General features: G+C 52.5%; 2 protein-coding genes across 3 annotated transcripts in view; both read right to left on the reverse strand.

The window, feature by feature from the left end:
* Positions 1-4,117: 4,117 nt before the first annotated feature.
* DKK1 (dickkopf WNT signaling pathway inhibitor 1) lies at positions 4,118-6,316 on the reverse strand. Its single transcript, XM_056495517.1, has 4 exons — positions 6,111-6,316; positions 5,352-5,508; positions 5,155-5,265; positions 4,118-4,653 (listed from the first exon to the last, which is right to left on the reverse strand). Exons 1-4 carry the CDS (start codon positions 6,297-6,299, stop codon positions 4,412-4,414), a joined length of 699 nt encoding a protein of 232 aa, XP_056351492.1. The 5' UTR covers positions 6,300-6,316; the 3' UTR covers positions 4,118-4,411.
* Positions 6,317-8,782: 2,466 nt separating this feature from the next.
* The window catches only part of PRKG1 (protein kinase cGMP-dependent 1), a 339,627-nt gene continuing 329,626 nt past the window's right edge, over positions 8,783-18,783 (reverse strand). For both annotated transcript variants that reach the window (XM_056495519.1, XM_056495518.1), the window contains exons 13-18: positions 18,057-18,198; positions 16,787-16,950; positions 15,856-15,978; positions 15,698-15,760; positions 14,972-15,038; positions 8,783-12,554 (exon numbers count right to left, since the gene is read on the reverse strand). In XM_056495519.1, the coding sequence (XP_056351494.1) occupies positions 12,456-12,554; positions 14,972-15,038; positions 15,698-15,760; positions 15,856-15,978; positions 16,787-16,950; positions 18,057-18,198 (658 nt within the window). In that variant the 3' untranslated portion in view covers positions 8,783-12,455. The remainder of the gene's footprint in view (positions 12,555-14,971; positions 15,039-15,697; positions 15,761-15,855; positions 15,979-16,786; positions 16,951-18,056; positions 18,199-18,783) is intronic.

Raw genomic sequence — 18,783 nt, forward strand, 5'->3', positions numbered from 1 at the left:
AAATAACCCTCAGTCGTGTCCTGAGCATTGTTTACAGCCTTCCAGACCTCTCCTGCCCTCCCTTTGGCACCTGGGAGCTGCCAAATTTTCCTGGGAACGTGCTCCCACCTCCTCATCCCCTGTTTTCCACAGCTCTGTGCTTCTGGAGTTGCACTATTTTCTGAGCTGCCTACTGGGATTTTGATTGGATGCTCTTAGAAGTTTTGCCAACCTTACCAACTCCACGATTTTTTTTTTTTTCCCCAGATTAATCTATCCTGATTATCTGTCAGCTACGGATGAAATATTAAAAAGTAAAATAAAAGGCGATTAAAGCTGCAAAGGCCAAACGCCAGCGCCCATCCTTGTAGGATACATCGTTCCCTCCTTCCATCACAGCATCACAGCAGCAAACCCTTTGTTCCCACGGCTGTGTTCCCTGGTTATGTCCAAAAAAAGAAAAAAAAAAAAAAAAAAAAAAAAAAAGCAGCTTCACACCTTTCCTTGCGGAATCCTTAAATCCCTTCCAGAGTGGCACAGCGCCACTTCCTCACGGAAAACCCACTCGGACTCTTCGCCCACCCCACAATTCCCTTATTCCGCACCGGGATTTGGGGGAAAAGCCCCAGCGGAGTTTAACTCAGCCCAGCCTTTCATCAGCCCGCGCCCATTTAAATGCTGATGCTCCCCATTCTCCCCAAAATCACCCGCTAATGGGTGCCCTCCCTCCGCCCGGGCTGGATTAGGAGCTGTGCCCTGCTCAAGCATCCCGGGTATCCTCACTCCTCTTAAGGTGCTAATTAGGGACACAAGTCGGGCACTGAGGGAGGGGAAACAAAGCTACTTGAGAGAGGGGTGGAAAAGGAAAGAAAAAAATAATAAAAAAAAGGAATAAACATCCCTTGGGATTAGCGTTTGAAGGCGCGCGGGGCATGGGGAACCCGTCCCTTCCACCTGGACCACCTGGATGCTCCGCTTCCCCTCCCGGCGGAGATCAAGGACTGCTCGAGTTGAAAGGCTCGGGGGGTGGATCCCCCTTCCCCCAGAAAAAGGCGGCCCCGGATAAAGGCGAAAACAAACCCCAAAACCACCCCAGAGCCCGGCGTGCTGCGCTGCAGCCGCAAAGCGTTTCACCTGCCGCCTCTGTTTCATCTTCCCGAGCCGAAAGGGGCAGCATTCTGCTCCGTGTCAGGAGAGGTGAGGATAAAAAACAAAACAACAAAACAGGGATTTTTCCCTTTTAATGCCTGCGGGAAGATTTAAGGGGTTTTGTAACCCTTTCTTGCCTTGTGTGGGGTTTTATTCCTCATTTAGTTTTAAATGCCACGTGAAGATCAATGGAAGAGAGGAGGGTGTGAGCGTCGGCTTGAAACAATTATTAAAAAATAAAAGAGGTGTTTCTGTGCAACAGCTTGGAGCGGAGGTGGTTTCTGGAAGAACTTAGGAAGGAAATGAGAAGGAAATAGGATTTGCTTCCCTGAAATCTCCCCAAATGACAGCAAAAACTGCGCCGTGTCCCATCCTCCCTCCTTGGGAGTTTAATTCCTTTAAGCCACGACTGTTCCTGGGATATTGGGAAGGAATTGTTCCTGGGAGGGTGGAACAGGGTGCCCAGAGCTGTGGCTGTCCCTGGATCCCTGAAGTGTCCAAGGGATCTGGATGGGGCTTGGAGCAGCCTGGGACAGTGGCAGGTGTCCCTTTCCAACAAAAACCATTATGGGAGACTGCTTTATGGATTTCCATGATTATAAATATTAATATTGAGCTCCACAGAGCTTTATTGAAGCTCTTCCAGCCCTAAAAGCAGGAGCAGTGAGTACACCAGAGATGCCAAAGCTCTTCATCTACCAAAACCTGCTTCCTTTATTGGCTCTCCTCTTGCTTGGGATAAAAGGGGGTTTTCCTGACTTCTTGTAGGGAAAAACTTCCTTAGAGAGGAGGAGAATGGTGGGGAAGTGCATCCTGAGGTGCCTTTCCCAGCAGGGGTCACTGGTTTGTGACTTTCTTCCCTCTGGATCAGAGCAGGAGATCCAGACTGGGCACACCAGCCAGCCCAGACTTAGAGACTCCACACATTCCATTTTTTCCCCGAGTTTTATATTTTCTACTTCCCACAAGCCTTTTTTGTTGTTGTTGTTGTTGTTGGGTTGGTTTGGGGCTTGCAAGGAATTAATTCAGGCGTTTCTGATAAGGAGAATTTGTCACAGCAGGGAGGGGTCCAGGAGGGACCATGGTGATGCCACCTGCTTATCCCTCAAGGAATCCCACTGCCTCCCACCCACCTTCCAGTGCCTCTCCCCTGGGAAGGGGGGCACGGGCAGCCTTGGCTCCTGCTCCCTGTGACCACATCTCCAGGGCTCAGGGGCTGCTTATCTCCATTCCTCAGCTGCTAGAGCAGTATTTTGACTTCCCAGGATGATGCAGACTAAGGTGGGTTCAGGTTTTGGGGACAGAATGATGCTCAGGACCAAGGGAAGACTGAAAATCCCTCCCTTCAAGAACAGCTTTTGTTTAATCTTAACAGACACAGGGTCATATCCTCATGATATTTTTCCTAAGGGATGTTGCTAAATCTAATTTCTTGTATCTACTAAATCCAGCTTCTTGGATTTACTGACATAACAAACTCTGAAAGTCCAAAAGGGACAGAAATGGGAAGAGTTCCTGACTGCAGATGTGGTAAAGGGGGAGAGGAGGGAATAAAACCCGTCAAAAACATTGTTTTTGTGGAATCTGTTAATGAAATTAATTATTCTGGAGATGTCTGTGGTAGCATCCCTCCTGCTGGGCACAGACCACGGGACACAGATGGAACCAGAGCTGACCTGAGCTCCTCTTGCCTCAGAATGGCTGCTAAAAATGCTCTTTTTTCCTTCTCCAGGCTGGGAAAGTGAAGAATGCCAAAGCATTTTCTTAGCCAGGTCCCTTCATTGCCCCAGTGCCATTGACTCTTAGTGGACATAACATTATTATGATAATAAAATAATTATATTATTATGTATGTTGTGCAATCTTTTTTTTTTTTTTTTTTTTTTTTTTTAAAGTATGGCATTTAAAAGAACTTTGAAACTTTTATTTTATTTCATTCTAATTTTCACTTTTCACAGCTTTGAATGATGATTCATGCACTAAACTCCAGTCTCTGAGTCAGGAACTCTATCAGGGGCTGGTTCAACACCCAGCTCGTGCTGTGACTCCAGTAAAAGCTGCTCCAGAGAGACTTAAAGGATGGGTTTAGGTGGTTTAAGGACCATCAGTGTTTTACCCTCCAGTTTGGGGGAGTTTTGGCTGTTCTCAGCCAGTTCCAGATCTGGAGGGAAGCTGGGAATGATCCTTGGAACGTTTCCCTCTCCCTGGGGCTGTTCTCCCTCTATATTTTCTGTGCCTTGGTTCAGCACCTCCTGGCACTGCCAGAGCTGCAGTGGGGCTGGTATTCCACAATCCCATCTTCTCCAGGGCATTCAGTGCCCTGAAGAGGCAGCGCCAACCCCGAAGGCACCAAACACCCGTGGGCAGGCAGCATTTGGGGGATGCTCCCCTACTCGGTGCCCAAGAGCCCCCCAGGGATATGCTGGATTTGGGCAGGGGTGCAAAGCACTTTTGGGGTGCTCAGGGCAGGCTCCACCGTGGGTTTGCACCCCAAACCCCTTGCCCAGGTTGCAGGGAGGCTGAGGGCAGCCAGCACTGCACCTGAACCCACAATCCCCACTCACGACCACCTGAAATAGGGGGGCAGCTAAACAAAAACGTGTGCTCGCAGCTTTCCCTCCCTCCAAGCCATCCCAAAAGGCTGAAGAGCCGCAGGAACGAGACGCAAAGTGAAGGGAAAATAGATCTTTATTGTGCATGGAGCAGGGAGAGAGCAGTCGAGATCGGCAGCAGCCGGGGCTGCTCCTCCGGTGATCCCTCACTCCCTCCTCCCTCCCAAAACCAGGGAGAGGGATTCTGCCGCCAGCTGCTCCTCACAGAGCCCCAACACTCTCCCTTCCCTCGGGTTGGCGGCCAGAGGGCATCAGTGGCGACCACGGAATTCCTAAAACGCAGCCGCCTTTCCCATGGATGCTGGGGACGGACCCCCGCCCCGCCTCTCTTCCCCCGGGCGCATCCTCCCTCCTCCCTCGGGCAGGGACGCGGAGGCAGCGCAGGGTGAATTTAAAGAGACGGCGGCATCCCTTCGAGCCAGAACGAATAAACCCAGCGCGCACAAAGTCGCAGCCACGGCTTGAAGAGCGCCAGAGAGACGCGAAACCACTGGCGGAAAGTCACTGAAAAGTCCCGGCGTTATGTACAGCTAAGTGCCAGCTCGAGTATTCACAACACAGTAACGTACTGCAAGAAGTCGCTTCGGAGAAGTTCCCTTGAGAAACAGCCTTCGCTCCGGCGGGGCCGGAGCCTGTCCGTCGGCCGGTCCGTCGGTCGGTCCGTCGGTCGGTCAGTGCCGCTGGCAGGTGTGCAGGCGGGACGCGTCGTGCTGGCGCTGCAGGCGGCACGCCAGCCCCTCGGCGCACGGGCAGCGCTGGAAGATCTCCAGCCCGTGCGCGCCTTTCCGCCGGTGCCGGGTGCACACCTGCCCCTCCCGCAGCACCGGCTTGCAGATCTTGGACCAGAAGTGGCGGGCGCAGCACAGCCCGGCCGCGCAGTCCGAGGAGCGCAGGCAGATGTCACCCTCCTGGCCTGCGGGGACAGCGGGGGACGCTCAGCGGGGCGGGGACACCGGGCGGGGACACCGGGCTGATCAGTCCCGCAGCGGGCAGCAGGGCAGAGCGGGCATCCCAAACCACCCTCGGGCAGGCTGCGCATCCCGGGTGCATCTTCTGGAGCCGGTGGGGCTGGGAGGGGCGTCCCGGACCCATCCCACAGGGAAAGGGAGGCATCCCGAACTGACCCCACAGGGACAGCAGGGAAAGGGAGGCATGCCCGGACCGGGATGGTGGAGCAGAAAGGACATCCTGGGCTGAGCCAGTGCGGGACACCAACTTTGTGGGCATCCCCACTGATCGCACGGGGGACAGCAGGGAAGGATGGGCATCCCGGACAGATCCCAGGGGACAGCAGGGAAGGATGGGCATCCCGGACAGATCCCAGGGGACAGCCTGTACTGGTGCCCAGGGCACAGCAGGGAAGGATGGCAGCCTCAGGCAGGACAGCGCGGGGGCAGCAGCCGGGGCTCCTCACCTTTGGCAGTGGGGAGCCAGGCGGGAGCGGGCGTCCGTCGGGGCAGCGCCTCAGTGCCCGTCTCGTCCGGCTCGGCCGCTCCGTGGGGCGGCTCCAGGGGCGTGCAGAGACCTGCGGGGCAGAGGGGCGGCTGTCAGCCACGCGTGGGACCCCGAGCCCGCCAGCCCCAGCCCCGGCCGTGCCCTGCCCTGCCTCACCGTTGCTGCAGACCATGCCCGGGCAGCACATGGCATCGCGCAGGCAGCGCTTGCGGCGCCGCCGGCAGCCCAGGCACAGCGGAGCGCCCCCGCCGCGGGCCGCGCCCCCGCAGAACTCCTCGGGGCCGCAGTCCTCGTCCTCGGCGCACGGGAAAGGCTGGGGGGACAGAGGAGGCGGGAGGATCAGCGGGGCCGACGCTGCCACCCCCGAGAGTCCCACTCCTCCATCCCCGCTGTGTTCCCTCTCCAATCCCCGCTGCGTCCGCTCCATCCATCTCCCGTGTGTCCCTCCCCGCCTCCAGCCCCTTTCCCGGTGTCCCCTCCATCCCCGAGGTGTCTCTCACTCCATCCCGTGTGTGCGTGCCCCTCATCGCCCGGTGCGTCCCTGTTCTCCATCGCCGGTGTCCCCCCGTCCATCCATCCCCGGAGTGTCCCTCCATCCCCTGGGGAGCCCCTCCATCCATCTGCGCTGTGTCCTCTCTCTTCTATCCCCTCCATCCCCTGGGGTGTCCCTCTATCTCTCGCATCCCCCTACTCCATCTCCCGGTGTGTGTGCGTGTTCTCATCCCCGACGTCCCATCCTGCATCCCAAATGTGTCCCTTAACTCCATCCCCGACGGGTGTCCTCCATTCCCGGTATGTCCCCCACTCCACTCCCGGTGTGTCGCCCTCAATTCCCGCTGTGCCCCTGCTATTCCTGCTATGTGTCCACCCCGCCATCCCCTGTATGTGTCCCCCGTCCATCCCCGCTGTCCCTACCTGCCGGGTGGCGGCCGGCGGGGCCTTGTTGCTGCCGTCGAAAGGGGGTGCGGGGGCGGCGCTGGCCTCGGCCGCCCCCGGGGGGGGTCCCTTGATGGCGTTGGAGCTCAGGGCAGCCCCGGGAGCCGCCGCCCGTCCCGCCGGGGCCGCGCAGCTCAGCGCCGCCAGCAGCGCCACCAGCCCCCGCATCCTGAGCCTGCCGTGCCCGCCGGGTGCCCGAGCAGCAGCACCGAGCCGCCAGCAGCGGCTCCTGCGCCGCTCCGCCGCCTTTATACCCCCGGGGCTGCCTGCTGCCCGCCCCCTCGGGGCGGGGGGCCCGCCGGCTGGGATTTCAAAGCCTTCCCGGGGGATGGGGGCTGTGCCCGTGAGCCCCCAAAACCGCCCCCGGCCCGCCCCGAGGGCTCCCGCATTGGTCGGGAGGGGGTTTCGCAAGGGCGAGCGCGGATCCCCCCGCCCCGGTCCCGGCCAGATGCTCCGCACGCCCCGACGCCGCCGCCGTCTCCAGCCGGGCGCGCCCGGCGGAGGGACCGGAGCAGGGAGGGGGGGACGCTCATCCTTGTGCAACCCCCCGTAGTGGGTGGGAGGGAGCCGCTGTGGGTGCAGAGAGCCCCCCCGCCTCCCCCGATGGCAGAGTCGGTCCTTTGGTCTCCTCGCAGTCTCCCCCCCGCCGCCTCCCCCGCGTCCTTCCTGGCGCCAGCGCAGCCTCGCAGGAAAGGAGAGGGGCTGCTCCGCATCCCCCCGCGCCGGGCGGTGTGCGGGGACACGGGGGGGACACACGCGGGACCCTCGGGGTCCTCCCCCTGCTGCCCTGACCCCAGCGGGGCGGGGGGCGGCGTCGGTGGGGGGAGCTCGGGGCGCTTTGATGCGGGGAGATCAAAGGCACAGCCCCCCCGCCCCACTCCTTTACCAATCTCCCCCCAATTCTCTTTCTATCCCCCCCATTCTGCCATATTCCCCCCATTCTCTCCCATTGCCCTCCATTCTATTTCCCCCCATTCCCTCCGTTCCTCTCCATCCTCCCCTCTCCTCCATTCCTCTCCATTCACTCCATCCCCCCATTTTCCTCCATTCCCCCCCATACCCCTCCGTTCCCTACATCCCCCCCCATTCCCCCCATACCTCCCTATTCCCTCTATTCCCCCATTCCCCCCCATTCTCCCCATTCCCTCCATTCCTCCCCCATTCCCTCCATTCTCCCAATTCCCTATATTCCCCTCCATCGCCTCCATTCCCCCCCATTTTCCTCCATTCCCCCCATACTCCCCCATTCTCCCCATTCCCTCTATTCCCCCCATTCCCTGTATTCCCTCCATTCCCCCCTATTCCCTCTATTCTCTCCATTCCTCCCCATTCTCCTCTATTCCCCCCCATTCCCCCATTCTCTCCCACTCCCCTCTATTCCCCCCATTCCCTCCTATTCTCTCTATTCCCTCCATTCCTCCCCATTCCCTCCATTCCTCCCCATTCCCTCCATTCCCCCATTCCCTCCATTCCCCCACTCCTTCCCATTCCCTCTATTCCCTCTATTCCCTCCATTCCTTCCATTCCCTGTATTCCCTCCATCCCCTCCATTCCCCCACTCCCCCCATTCCCTCTATTTCCCCCATTCCTTCCCATTCCCCCGCTTCCCTGTATTCCCTCCATTCCCTCCATTCCTTCCCATTCCCCCGATTCCCTGTATTCCCTCCATTCCCTCCATTCCTTCCTATTCCCCCCATTCCCTGTATTCCCTCCATTCCCCCATTTTTCCCATTTTCCTCCCTCCCCGTCGGGGCAGCGCGGCCCCAGGGCGCCCCCTGGCGGCTCCGCCACGCCATCGCTCCCCCCTGCTCTGCCCAGTAATTAACTCTGGTTAATTAGCCCCCGCTAATTAACCCGGCTTTTCCCCGACGGCGGCACCGTGCTCCCGTTTATTTCTTCTCTCGGCTTGGTTTAAATGAGAATACAAAGACCCAGAACAGCGCCCCCAAATCCGGGGGTGGGGGATTCCGGACGCCGCAATTCCTGCCATTTAGTCCCCATTTCTCCCGGTATGGCTGTCCCGGTGTCCCCTGTCAGCTGTTACAGCCCCCAAAGGCTCAAGCCGGGCTGATAGTTGCCTGGGAAGGTTTCGGGAGCACGGCGGGCAGCAGGGCTGAGTCACGGCCGGGCGACATCCCCTCCGCCTTCCCTATTTTTAGCCTGGAATAATGAGCGCCACGCCTCGCCCCGAAATCTCGGTGTTCCCCTGGCAGTTTCAGGTGAGGGCCACGTCACCCCGGGGATTTTATTGCGTTATTAACTTCCACCTGAGATTGCTGCATCCCACAAATGATTGGTGACGATGCCCCGCTCCTCCTTGGGCTGTTGTCACATTTATTTCCCTCCTGAGAGGATGTTTTGCTGCTCCATTCTCCCAGCTTTTGCTCACCTCTGCGTCATCATCAAATCAGAAAATGATTTCGAGTTGGAAGGGTCCTCAGAGCCCACCCAGTGCCACCCTGCCATGTCAGGGACACCTTCCACTATCCCAGGCTGCTCCAAGCCCCATCCAGCCTGGCCTTGGACACTGCCAGGGATCCAGGGGAGCCACAGCTGCTCCAGTTCTGGGAGCAGAACCCCACATTTCACCACCATCCAGCAGATCACTCCCAAACTCTGCTCCTGCTCTGGTAGAAACCCACGGACAGCCGTTCAAAAGTAATTATTTTTATTTCAACTCTATAAAGTATACAACAGGCACTCGGCAATTACAGCTGCAGGGGGAGTACAGAGCGAAACAAAAGCCATGGAAGTTCATGGAAAAAAACCCGGAGTTCCTCAGTCAACATCCAAAGAGTGCAAGCGGCCGGTGGCCAACAAACAAAACCTCTGCCATGGAGGGAGAGAAAATCAGAGTATAAAACAAAGGGCAGAGTAAAACCAGCGTAAATCGGGACTCGGGGGGAGAGGCAACTCCACGTGGGAATTCCCCTTTTTCTGAGAAAGCCCTAAAAGCGCCCAAGTCTCGGTGTCAGGGCCGGGGAGGAGCTTGCAGGGCTCATCCCCGCGGATGCAGGGAATGGGGCAGGGAAAAGCACAGATCCTGTTTGGTTGAGTGGTGCAAACGAGCCTCGTCTTTGCACCGGGGTTTTGGGTCAGGAAAACGCCGGCGGGGTGGATTTTTCCCAGGTGGGAGATTCCCGAGGGGAGCTGCGTGGGACAGCACGGATGGGTGGGATCTGCAGAGCTCAGCAAAACAGGAATACCTGTCTACAGACTGCTAGGATGTCAGAGATTAATTTGACCCGCACATCACATTTATACATTTCACAGAAATGACTCTGTATCTCATTAACAGATACACAGCTCTGGTACATTGAACAGAAATCAGAGAACGACGTCATCATTTCTGTAATTCATCAAGATCAGATAATAAAGGCTTAGAAATCGGTAGCAGAAAGAACTGTAAAACGCAGCAAGCTAAGAAAGGACGACAGTTTGAGGTGTGTTTGTCTTTGTCATGCAGCATAACACCAAATTTGTCTTTTTTTTTTTTTTTAAATAAGATGCCATGGATTTAAGGCACTTGCAACAATGCCAGATAGCCAGTGACGTTCTAGAACTGTGGGACAGGTGGGTGAACAGGACAGCTGACAGAAAGTTTAATCATACTGACAGATATGACATTAATTCAAGTCTACCTCGACCTCAAAACATTACATTACAAATAAGGAAATGAAGGAATAATGCCATGGAACTGGAAAAGAACAGAAAGTTCTGTGAGACCCACAAAACATCGACACGAAAATACCTATTTACAGAAATATCTGCTCGTGGTCCTGCTGTTGAAGAAGAGTTTGCTGTGGGCATTGCAGCTCCAGGAGAAGCTGCAACACCAGTCAAAGCCCCCTCTGGAAACATGGGAGCTGATTCCCCCTTCCCTAAAAACGCTGTCGTCCCAAAGATCAGGAAAGGAGACAAAGAAATAAGGACAGGAGGTGGAAACACAGAGGCAATCCCTTGTTGTGGATATATAGAGATATATATAAAGCAACTTAAATATATTATTATAACTGAAGGCTTATCATATACATATGCAAAGTGTTAATGCTCAGGAGAGGCCATGGAAGTCGAGTGAGGTGTTTGATATCAAAATAAACTCAGATTCAGCAGAGTGCACGCTGCAGGTGTCAATTCCCATGCCTGGCACAAGGGAAAAAGGGACAGGAAAAAGAAACCCAACTCCTCAGCCCATTCTAGTCCCTCCTTCCTGCCACCTTTTCAGGTGGATCCCCAAATCCTTGTGGTGCTTTCTCCTCCTTGCCTGCCAATTGCATCAGGTGTCACCACCCTGGGAGAAACTCCTGCAGAAAGCTGGCCCCATGGAGGGAGAATCCAGGGGGATGTGAGGGAAGCATTTGGCTGCTAGGCCTGTTTAAGATGCCTGGTGAATGTTCTAGCCCTCGTGCTCAGCCTTGGCTCTCAGTGCTGTCCATCCCTTGGAGAAAGGTGGAAAAGCCAGCAGGTGCTGCCTTTTCCCTGTGGTTTTGAAGGCAAATGAAGTTTTAATGGTTAAAGAACAGCAGAAGTGACTGTGCCAGAGGTGTGGCTTCACCCTTTGGAAAACACAGGGAATTCCAGAGCCACAGACTGGTTTCAAAGGTGTCACAGGACCCAGCTCACATTAAACAGCAGACACTGCCCATGCTGTCAAAATACCCTTTTGATTACATCCTTTAATGAAAAACATGCAAAGGAGTTGGGGCTTAGCATCGGGGAAGGAACTTTCTGCTGCTCAAACAGACCACTGCCACGTCATGTGTGGGAAAAGTTCTCATCAGCAAGACTGGATCTTTCCACACTCAGCTCTTGGCAGCTGAGATCAAGGGAGGCAGCACCTGCTCACCCACAGCAGGGGCTGGAATGAGAGGATCTTTCAGGTCCCTTCCAACCCAAACCATTCCATCATTCCATGATTCTGTGATTTTTTTGGGGCAAGGTCTCTCAGTGAGACCCAAAGCTGAGGCTCCCTGTTGGATAATGGGATCAACTTTTAGTCCTGGGTATATGCAACAAATGGGCACCCAGGACAGGATCCTTCTGCTGCATCCTATAAACCAGAGGAAGGAATCTGAGCAAAGGAAAAGCAGTAGAAGTGAGGGAAAAGCATATCCTGATGATACTGTTTTCCCCAGTTCTTTTTTTTTCCATAGGGATTTGGCCATCCCTGTGTTAAACACAGCCACGTGGACCTGGCACACTGGAGACCTCACAGGGATCTTCCAATATCCATTTCCCATTGAATTCCACTGACTTTCCTGTGGAGCCTGGAGAGACATCAGGATTACTGGCAATGTTCCATCAGAGCCAGCAGACTGGCCCAGGATTTCTATTTTAATGAGATTCTTTAAACACAGAAGAGATGCAGACATGGAGACCTGGAATCATCAAAAGGGAGAACAGAGCCTCTGCTACATATTCCTGGTTCAGGGACAGGTTTCTTCCCAGGTGAGGGATGGATGTAGCACCTTGAAAGGACATCACATGTTTTTCCCTTTGGGCCTCAACAGGTCAAAGTTATCCTTAATTTCATTCCTAATCAGACTGGTGGGCTGCTGTTGCTTTGCTCAGTGATTGGAGCACTGTGAAATGGATCAGTGGATGTACAATGGACTGATTCCATGATTTTCTCTTTCCATGCATGTGTTGGTACCAAGGGAAAGGAGAACTGAAGCCCAAAGGTGGTGCTGCCATGTGAGGGAAGCGACCCAACTCTGCCTTGACAGCATCTGCAGCAGTTGTGCTTTTGTTTGACCAGGCTGAGCCAAAATGTTTCCAAAAGAAAGAGGAAAGGGAACATTCAGTCTCGTGGGGAATCCTGCTAGGGAAGGACAAGGACACATTCCCCACTGCTCTGACGGGAGCGCTGTGCTCCTCCTGGGCTCCAGCACTGCCTGCAGGGCTCAGGTGGGAATAGCCCCAGTCCTGCTCTGGAGTAGCTGCAGCACTTCAGGAGTTACTACTGATCCTAGGGAGAAAGCAGCTGGAATTAAGTGCCTCTTACTCTATGGATCTCTCACTCTGCTCACCAGGAGTGTGCCAGGATCTCCGTGGCCACAGAGCAGGGGTTCTGTGCTGGAGAAAGGGGCTGTGTCAGGACCACCGTGCCCAGCCAGCTCACATTCCAACAGAAATCATGGAGAGCACTACTGTCACTAAGCAAGAAGTCCTAATGCCACTGGAGTTACTGGAGCAGCATCAATCAAGGCATCGTGGTGACCCCGAGCACGAATCCTCCCCAGTCCCGGTCTTCCCGTTCCGCTGGCAGCCACGTCCCAGGAAAAGCTGTCCTCAGCAAGGCAGAAGCAGGTAAGAGAAATAACATTAAAAATCTATGTCCCATCCTGAGTTGTCATCAGGGGGTGGCTCATCACTGTCCTCTGGGAAGCTGTCGAAGTTGCTCGTGTCCGTGGGAGACGCGACCTGCGGGGGAAGAGCGACAAGGAGGGGATGTTCATCCCAGTGCTGGCATTCCCCCTCCATCCCACTGCCATGGGCAGCCCAGAGAATCCCAGCAAGCCAGGGAAGTGCTGCATGCACAGCTTTTTGCTGGGGAATTTCCCCCAGCTGCCCTACTCTCCTGAGTTTTCCAACTGTTGCCGTAAGGTTATCACAACAGACTTGGAAAAAGCTCCTCAGAGCCCAGGATTTCCCATCCACGGCTCCAGGATCCTGAGCTGAGCCCTGCTCACTTAAAGTTTCCTGACATTGCTCAGCTTCAGGATCCTTCCAGAGAAACCCATTTTCCCAGGATGAAGGCCAAGCCCATTTCTTTTTTGGAAATCATGACATTTGAAATCCACCCTGGCCATAGAATTTATGGTTTTCCTGCTTTGTGGCAGTGAGGGAAACTTTCTTGCAGTGAGGACTTGATAAAGTAAAGACAATTAAAACAAACAAACAAACAAACAACAAAAAAAACAGTATGAGAGGAAACCAGCAACTCTCCAGCCCAAAACAATGAGAGTCTTACTAGAAATTTAATACTTTAAGCTTTACCCAGGAAAACACTTGCCACAGTTTTCAGTCATTTTATTTGGGAAGAGCCTAGTTAGGGGACAAGTGGCAGTCATTAAATCTGGAATTCTGGAGTGGTTTGGGTGGGAAGGGGCCTTAAAGCCCATCCCATTCCACCCCCTGCCATAGGCAGGACACCTTCCACTGTCCCAGGCTGCTCCAAGCCCCATCCAGCCTGGCCTTGGGCACTGCCAGGGATCCAGGGGCAGCCACAGCTGCTCTGTGCCAGGACCTGCCCTCACAGGAATATTTTTTTCCCAGCCTGGATTGATCTCAGGGGTTGCCCCAACCCACTTGGCCTTGTTAACCCTCCTGAGATTCCCACTTGATGTTGGATGCTGGTGCAAGCCATGGGAAAAGACAGGAGTTCCAACTCCAGCCCTACATTTAATGTGCTGCCCAACTGCATCAGCATTTTCCTGCTGCTGAACACATTTGGGGGAAATCAGGATTATGGAATACCAGACTGGAGCTGTCCTGGAAGAGGGAAGGATGCTCTCATCTATTCCAGTCAGCCTTGCTACGTGGGGTATGAGCAGTATTGGAAATGCTCCTACTAAACTAAAAATCCACCAAAACCAGTTAGGAAGACATCCTGGGGTTTTTTTCAGCCTGCAGGGACACTCTAAAGCAGGAATTGCAACTGGATGTGAAGGAGCAAACTTGACTTTATTGCCTGATTGAAATGTGGTTTGGCTGATGAATAAATAGGCACTAAAAACAGGTTGGACAGGGATTGGAGCAACCTGGGATAGTGGAAGGTGTCCCTGCCCATGGTGGGTGATGGAACTGGTGCAACTTAACCATCTCTTCCATCCCAAACCATCCCAGGATCGTAGCTTGAGCTTAACAGAAAAAAAAAAACCCCAAGCAAACCCAGCTTTGATCTCTAAAACATTCCTGAGCTGTTATGGGAGAGACTTGCCAAGTCCTGCTTTCTCCCACTGACTCCAGGAGCTCCTGCATCCCACAGGGCAAAAGCAGGGATGGGAAACCCTCCTGCTCTCTCCCTGGGCAAACTCTGGGATGGCAGATTCACTGGAGGGGATCCTGCCCCTGCTGCAGGAGCTGCAGGACGGAGCAATGGGGTGCAATTAAACCCCCATTAATGGCATTCTCCCGCTGATCCCAAGGGATTAAGCTGGAACAAGGAGGGGAGGCTGCAGGACAGAAGGGGCTGAGGCAATTTCTGCCAGCTAATCCTGTTTGGTTTCCCTTTGCAGCGGGGCTTTGAGGGCAGAGAGCTCACAAAGACATCAAAGGAAGGGCTTTGCTCCAAAGGAAAATGAGCGGAGCTGTCCCTCCGCGCCCGCTCCGGTTAAACATCAACAGCGCCTTTCATGGGGACGTGGTGCAGGGCAACAGGGGCACAGGCACAAAGCAACACAGAAGGGAAGGGCAATGTGGAAGAAAAGGAAGATGGCATCCAAATCCCACTTGCCTTTCCAAAGGAAATGAGAATAAAGGAGAAGGGAAGAGGGCACGGCTGAGAGAAGGGGTGGAAGTGGCAGCTTTCCACAGAAAGGGGAAAAGGAGATGCAGGAACAAGTGGAGCAGGTGAGAGAGGGAAAATGTGCTGGAGAGGGTGATCCTGCCTCGAATCCCTGCTGCAAAGGGGATTTCTCCATGGCTGTGCCCTCCTCAACCTGCCTGCCTGGAGAGCAAGCTTAGCTGGGAATGTGCCTGAAGTGACTTTTCCAAGCACCTCCAGAAGAAACAAAGCACCTTATTCCCACTTAACCCAATGTACCAAAGCTGCCCAAAGCTCACAGCATCCCTGAGGAACTGGCCATGGAAAAGAAGAGAACGAGAGGAAAACTTACACTTGGGATGATGGGAGGTGTCAGTGTCCCTTTCCGTAACCCTTCCCAGTTAAAGCCTTCAAACCATCTGAAGGGAGGGAAGAATCCAACAGTTACACAGGTGTGGCACAAAAAGAAAAGAAAATTGTTCAAACAATAGGTTTCATCTCCCACAGACTTTATCTGCAAACCCCTTGGGAATTTTTCCTGTCATCTTTTTTGGGACCAAGAAGGAAGAGTGTGCAGCTCCCCGTGGTGACACCACACAAGTGGAAATTGCCAACACTCAGATGGGAACCATTCCTTGCTGCAGGTGTCCTGGAAGCTGCTCCTTCCCTTCCCTCCCACAGGACATCCACAATGCCCTTTTCCCCCCATGGAATTGGGTTAACTCCCAACTTCACACTCAAGGATGTCCCACTTGTGGTTTTCCTCAAGTTTGCTCAAGGTGGGTGGATGAGCCCTGAGCCTTCCCACAAAAATATCCATCCAATCCATTCCTGCTGATTTGGGGATGGGAGAAAAGAAGATCCAGCACAGACAGATGAGAGAAATTGTTCCTGGAATGGATCTCTTACCTGTTCTTATCCCAATAAACTCCTAAGACATCATGTAACCATTCCCATGGGACCAAAAGGGAGGATGAATTTACATTATGGAGAGGAAGTGGTTTTTAGAGACAACTGAGGTGTTGGAAATGCCTCTTTCTGGGGGTTGGAGCTGATGGCTGCTGGAAAAGACACTTACTTGTGCTTTTGGATATCTTTCACTCCATTTTTCAAATTCCCTAATCTTTCTGATGGATTGTCCCTGTAAAAGGAAGAACAAATCCTAAATCCCTCTGACCAGCTCATTTCTTTGCCAACAACATCGAGGCTCTTTGCTTTATTATTTCATCCACTTACCTGCATAGTTTTTTAATTAAATTAGCAGCATTTTTGGCAATCTTCTTTGGAAATTCAATCATGTCTATTCCCCTTAATATGATGTTATAGGTCTTCATGGGGTCTGGGCCTGAGAAAGGGGGACTTCAGAGGGTGCAGGGAAGGAAAAAAAGATTAAAAACTTGTCTTTCATACAAATTTGTCTTTAAAACAGCATTGAAGTCTGATAAAATATACCCAGATGAGAAAAGGTAGATGCCAACCAGGAATGCTTTGCTTCCCATGATCCTAACCATTTCTCAAGGAGCTCTGGAATTCAGGGATGTTGAAGGGAAGGACCAAAAAGAAGTTTTCCATGCTAAACCTCTTCCCATGGCAGCCTGAGGCAGGAGGCTCTGAGCATCCCTGGCTTATCTTTGTGTGATGGGATCTGATTCCAATGGGGATTAATTGGCATTCCATGGATGGGGGGCTTTTGTCCAACCCTGAAGGATGGGCAGGTGGAGAGGATGGATCCTTCCCCAGCTCCTGGGGGTGAGCAGGGGGGATGAGGTGAGGAAGCCCCAGGAAAGCACCACTGCCAAGAGCAGCAGTGATATCCCAGATTAAATACAGGAAGGGATGGATGGTGCCCAGTCCATCTCCTCCCTTCCAGCAGTCAGGAATTTCCCCAGCTGAGTGCAAACCCTTCCCCTTTTTTCTTAATTTCCAGACCATCCAGGGCCAAACCCTTTCCCTTTCCCTGCCATGCAAACCTTTCCCACTTTCCCATAATTCCCAGACCATTCAGGGCCAAACTCTTCCTCTTTTTTCCCCATTGTGTTCAGCCCACTCAGAGCCAAAAAAAAAAATCATTTGAGTGGAAAAGGCACTGTGGCTCAGCCCTGCCCCTGCCCTGGCCTCACCAGGGTGAGAAGGGCAGAAATGTTGGGATGAATTTCAATGCCCATACCTGCCAGTCAGGAGCTCATACATCAGGATTCCCAGGGACCAGTAGTCTGCTGAAATGTCATGACCTTTGTTCAGGATGATCTCGGGGGCTACGTACTCCGGGGTGCCACAAAAAGTCCATGTTTTCTTTCCAAATCCTATTTTCTTTGCAAAGCCAAAATCGACCTGGGGGAAGGGGCAGGAGAGCATCAGGGCAGGGCATCAGAGGGAATGTCAGCCATGGGCTCTGCTGCTCTTGAAGTGAAGCAAGGCAGAAAGGAGGATTCCTCATGGGAATTTTCTCCTAATTAAAGCACTGAGGGTCGTTCCAGGACCAGGGAACCACAGTGAAATTTTTGCAGATTTATGCTTGGGAAAATTCCCATGAAGGAAGCAAACACCAGCACCAAGGGTTTCTTGGGGGTTGGAACTTTCTATCACTCACAGCACAGGTTGCTTATTTTGCTTTTTTTCTTTTAAATTTAAATTAAGATGGGCAAGGAATGGTTTTAAGCTATGAGAGGGCAGGGTCAGATGGGATATTGGGAAGGAATTGCTCCTGGGAGGGTGGGCAGGCCCTGGCACAGGGTGCCCAGAGCAGCTGTGGCTGCCCCTGGATCCCTGGCAGTGCCCAAGGCCAGGCTGGATGGGGCTTGGAGCAGCCTGGGATAGTGGAAGGTGTCCCTGCCCATGGCAGAGGGTGGAATGGGATGGGATTTAAGGTCCCTTCCAACCCAAACCATTCTGGGATTCTATGATCATTTCATTCAAAATATAAATATAAATATAAATATAAATATAAATATAAATATAAATATAAATATAAATATAAATATAAATATAAATATAAATATAAATATAAATATAAATATAAATATAAATATAAATATAAATATAAATATATTAAAATAAAAATAAAAATAAAAATATTGAATATGTATAACTAGATTTACAATATGCCCCTCTCCATGCTCTCACCAGGCCATTTGGGGCACCCCTAAAAAGCAGAGTGCCTCTCCTGAGTTCTGGGGCAAATGGGTCATTTTTGCCTGGCTTTCTCCTGATGCTCTTTTCTCAGAGTTCCAGGAGCATGGATCTGAATCCCAAGCCAGAATCAGCATTTCTCAGCTCAGCCACACCCTGAGCCCTGTGGGAAGTTGGGAAAACATCCCAGTGGTGATGCCAACACCTGACCCTGATCCCCTCTCAGGATGAGCCCTGTGGGGGGACCTTGCTGACCTCTCTGGCAAAGCCTGTGCTGGATTTGGGGGGATTTTTCTCTTTGCACTCACCAGCTTGGCATAACCTCTGTGATCCAGAATGAGGTTCTCTGGCTTGAGGTCCCTATAAATGATCCCTTTGGAATGCAAGTAGGCAAAGGCTTCCACCACACATGCTGTGTAAAACCTGGTTGTGGAATCCTCAAATGAACCCCTGTGGGAAGCAGGGAGGGAAAAGGGGAAAAAGCCATTAGATGAATCCCTAGAAGTAATTTCCTTCTTCATGGAATTAATTCTGCTGTTAGAACTTCTATTATGGCAGTAAAATCACTTTTTAACACTTGGAAAGTTCCTGTTGTTAAAGTCACCTTTATATCTCAATCGAATTAAATTTCCATTTCTGAAGAAACCTCTTTGCCTCCAATAGCTGAAACTATTTTAAGGTTTATTCTATAATTTAGAAATAAAACCTTGAAATCCTTGTCTTGTAAATAAAGGGTATTTTTTGTCTAATTACAAATTTGGGTTTTGAGTGTTAAAATTCCTTTGAGGTGTGCAGATAAGTTCTGTATTAGTATTTCTAAATGAGACAAAAGGTAGGAAAATCACAGCTGCTGGGACTTGAAGAGTTAATGCAAATTCCAAACTGCACTTTTGGATCCCTGTTTCTGAATTTTTCCAGAGCAAAACACAACCCCCTGCCTGCTGAAACCAGGAGGGTGTCTAAGCTAGATGGCAGCAGAACCTCAGTTTAAATCCCAGAGAACTAAAGATGGAATTATCAGGAAAAATCCCACCA

The sequence above is a fragment of the Oenanthe melanoleuca genome, chromosome 6, assembly GCF_029582105.1.
Source record: "Oenanthe melanoleuca isolate GR-GAL-2019-014 chromosome 6, OMel1.0, whole genome shotgun sequence".
Taxonomy (NCBI): Eukaryota; Metazoa; Chordata; class Aves; order Passeriformes; family Muscicapidae; genus Oenanthe; species Oenanthe melanoleuca.

Excerpts from the sequence above, each read along its gene's own strand:
- DKK1 (XM_056495517.1), bottom strand. The coding sequence starts at position 6,299 with ATGCGGGGGCTGGTGGCGCTGCTGGCGGCGCTGAGCTGCGCGGCCCCG. Across the intron at positions 5,509-6,110 it reads CGCCGGCCGCCACCCGGCAG|CCTTTCCCGTGCGCCGAGGA; the intron begins GTAGGGACAGCG and ends CTGTCCCCCCAG. Across the intron at positions 4,654-5,154 it reads CTGGCTCCCCACTGCCAAAG|GCCAGGAGGGTGACATCTGC; the intron begins GTGAGGAGCCCC and ends CTGTCCCCGCAG.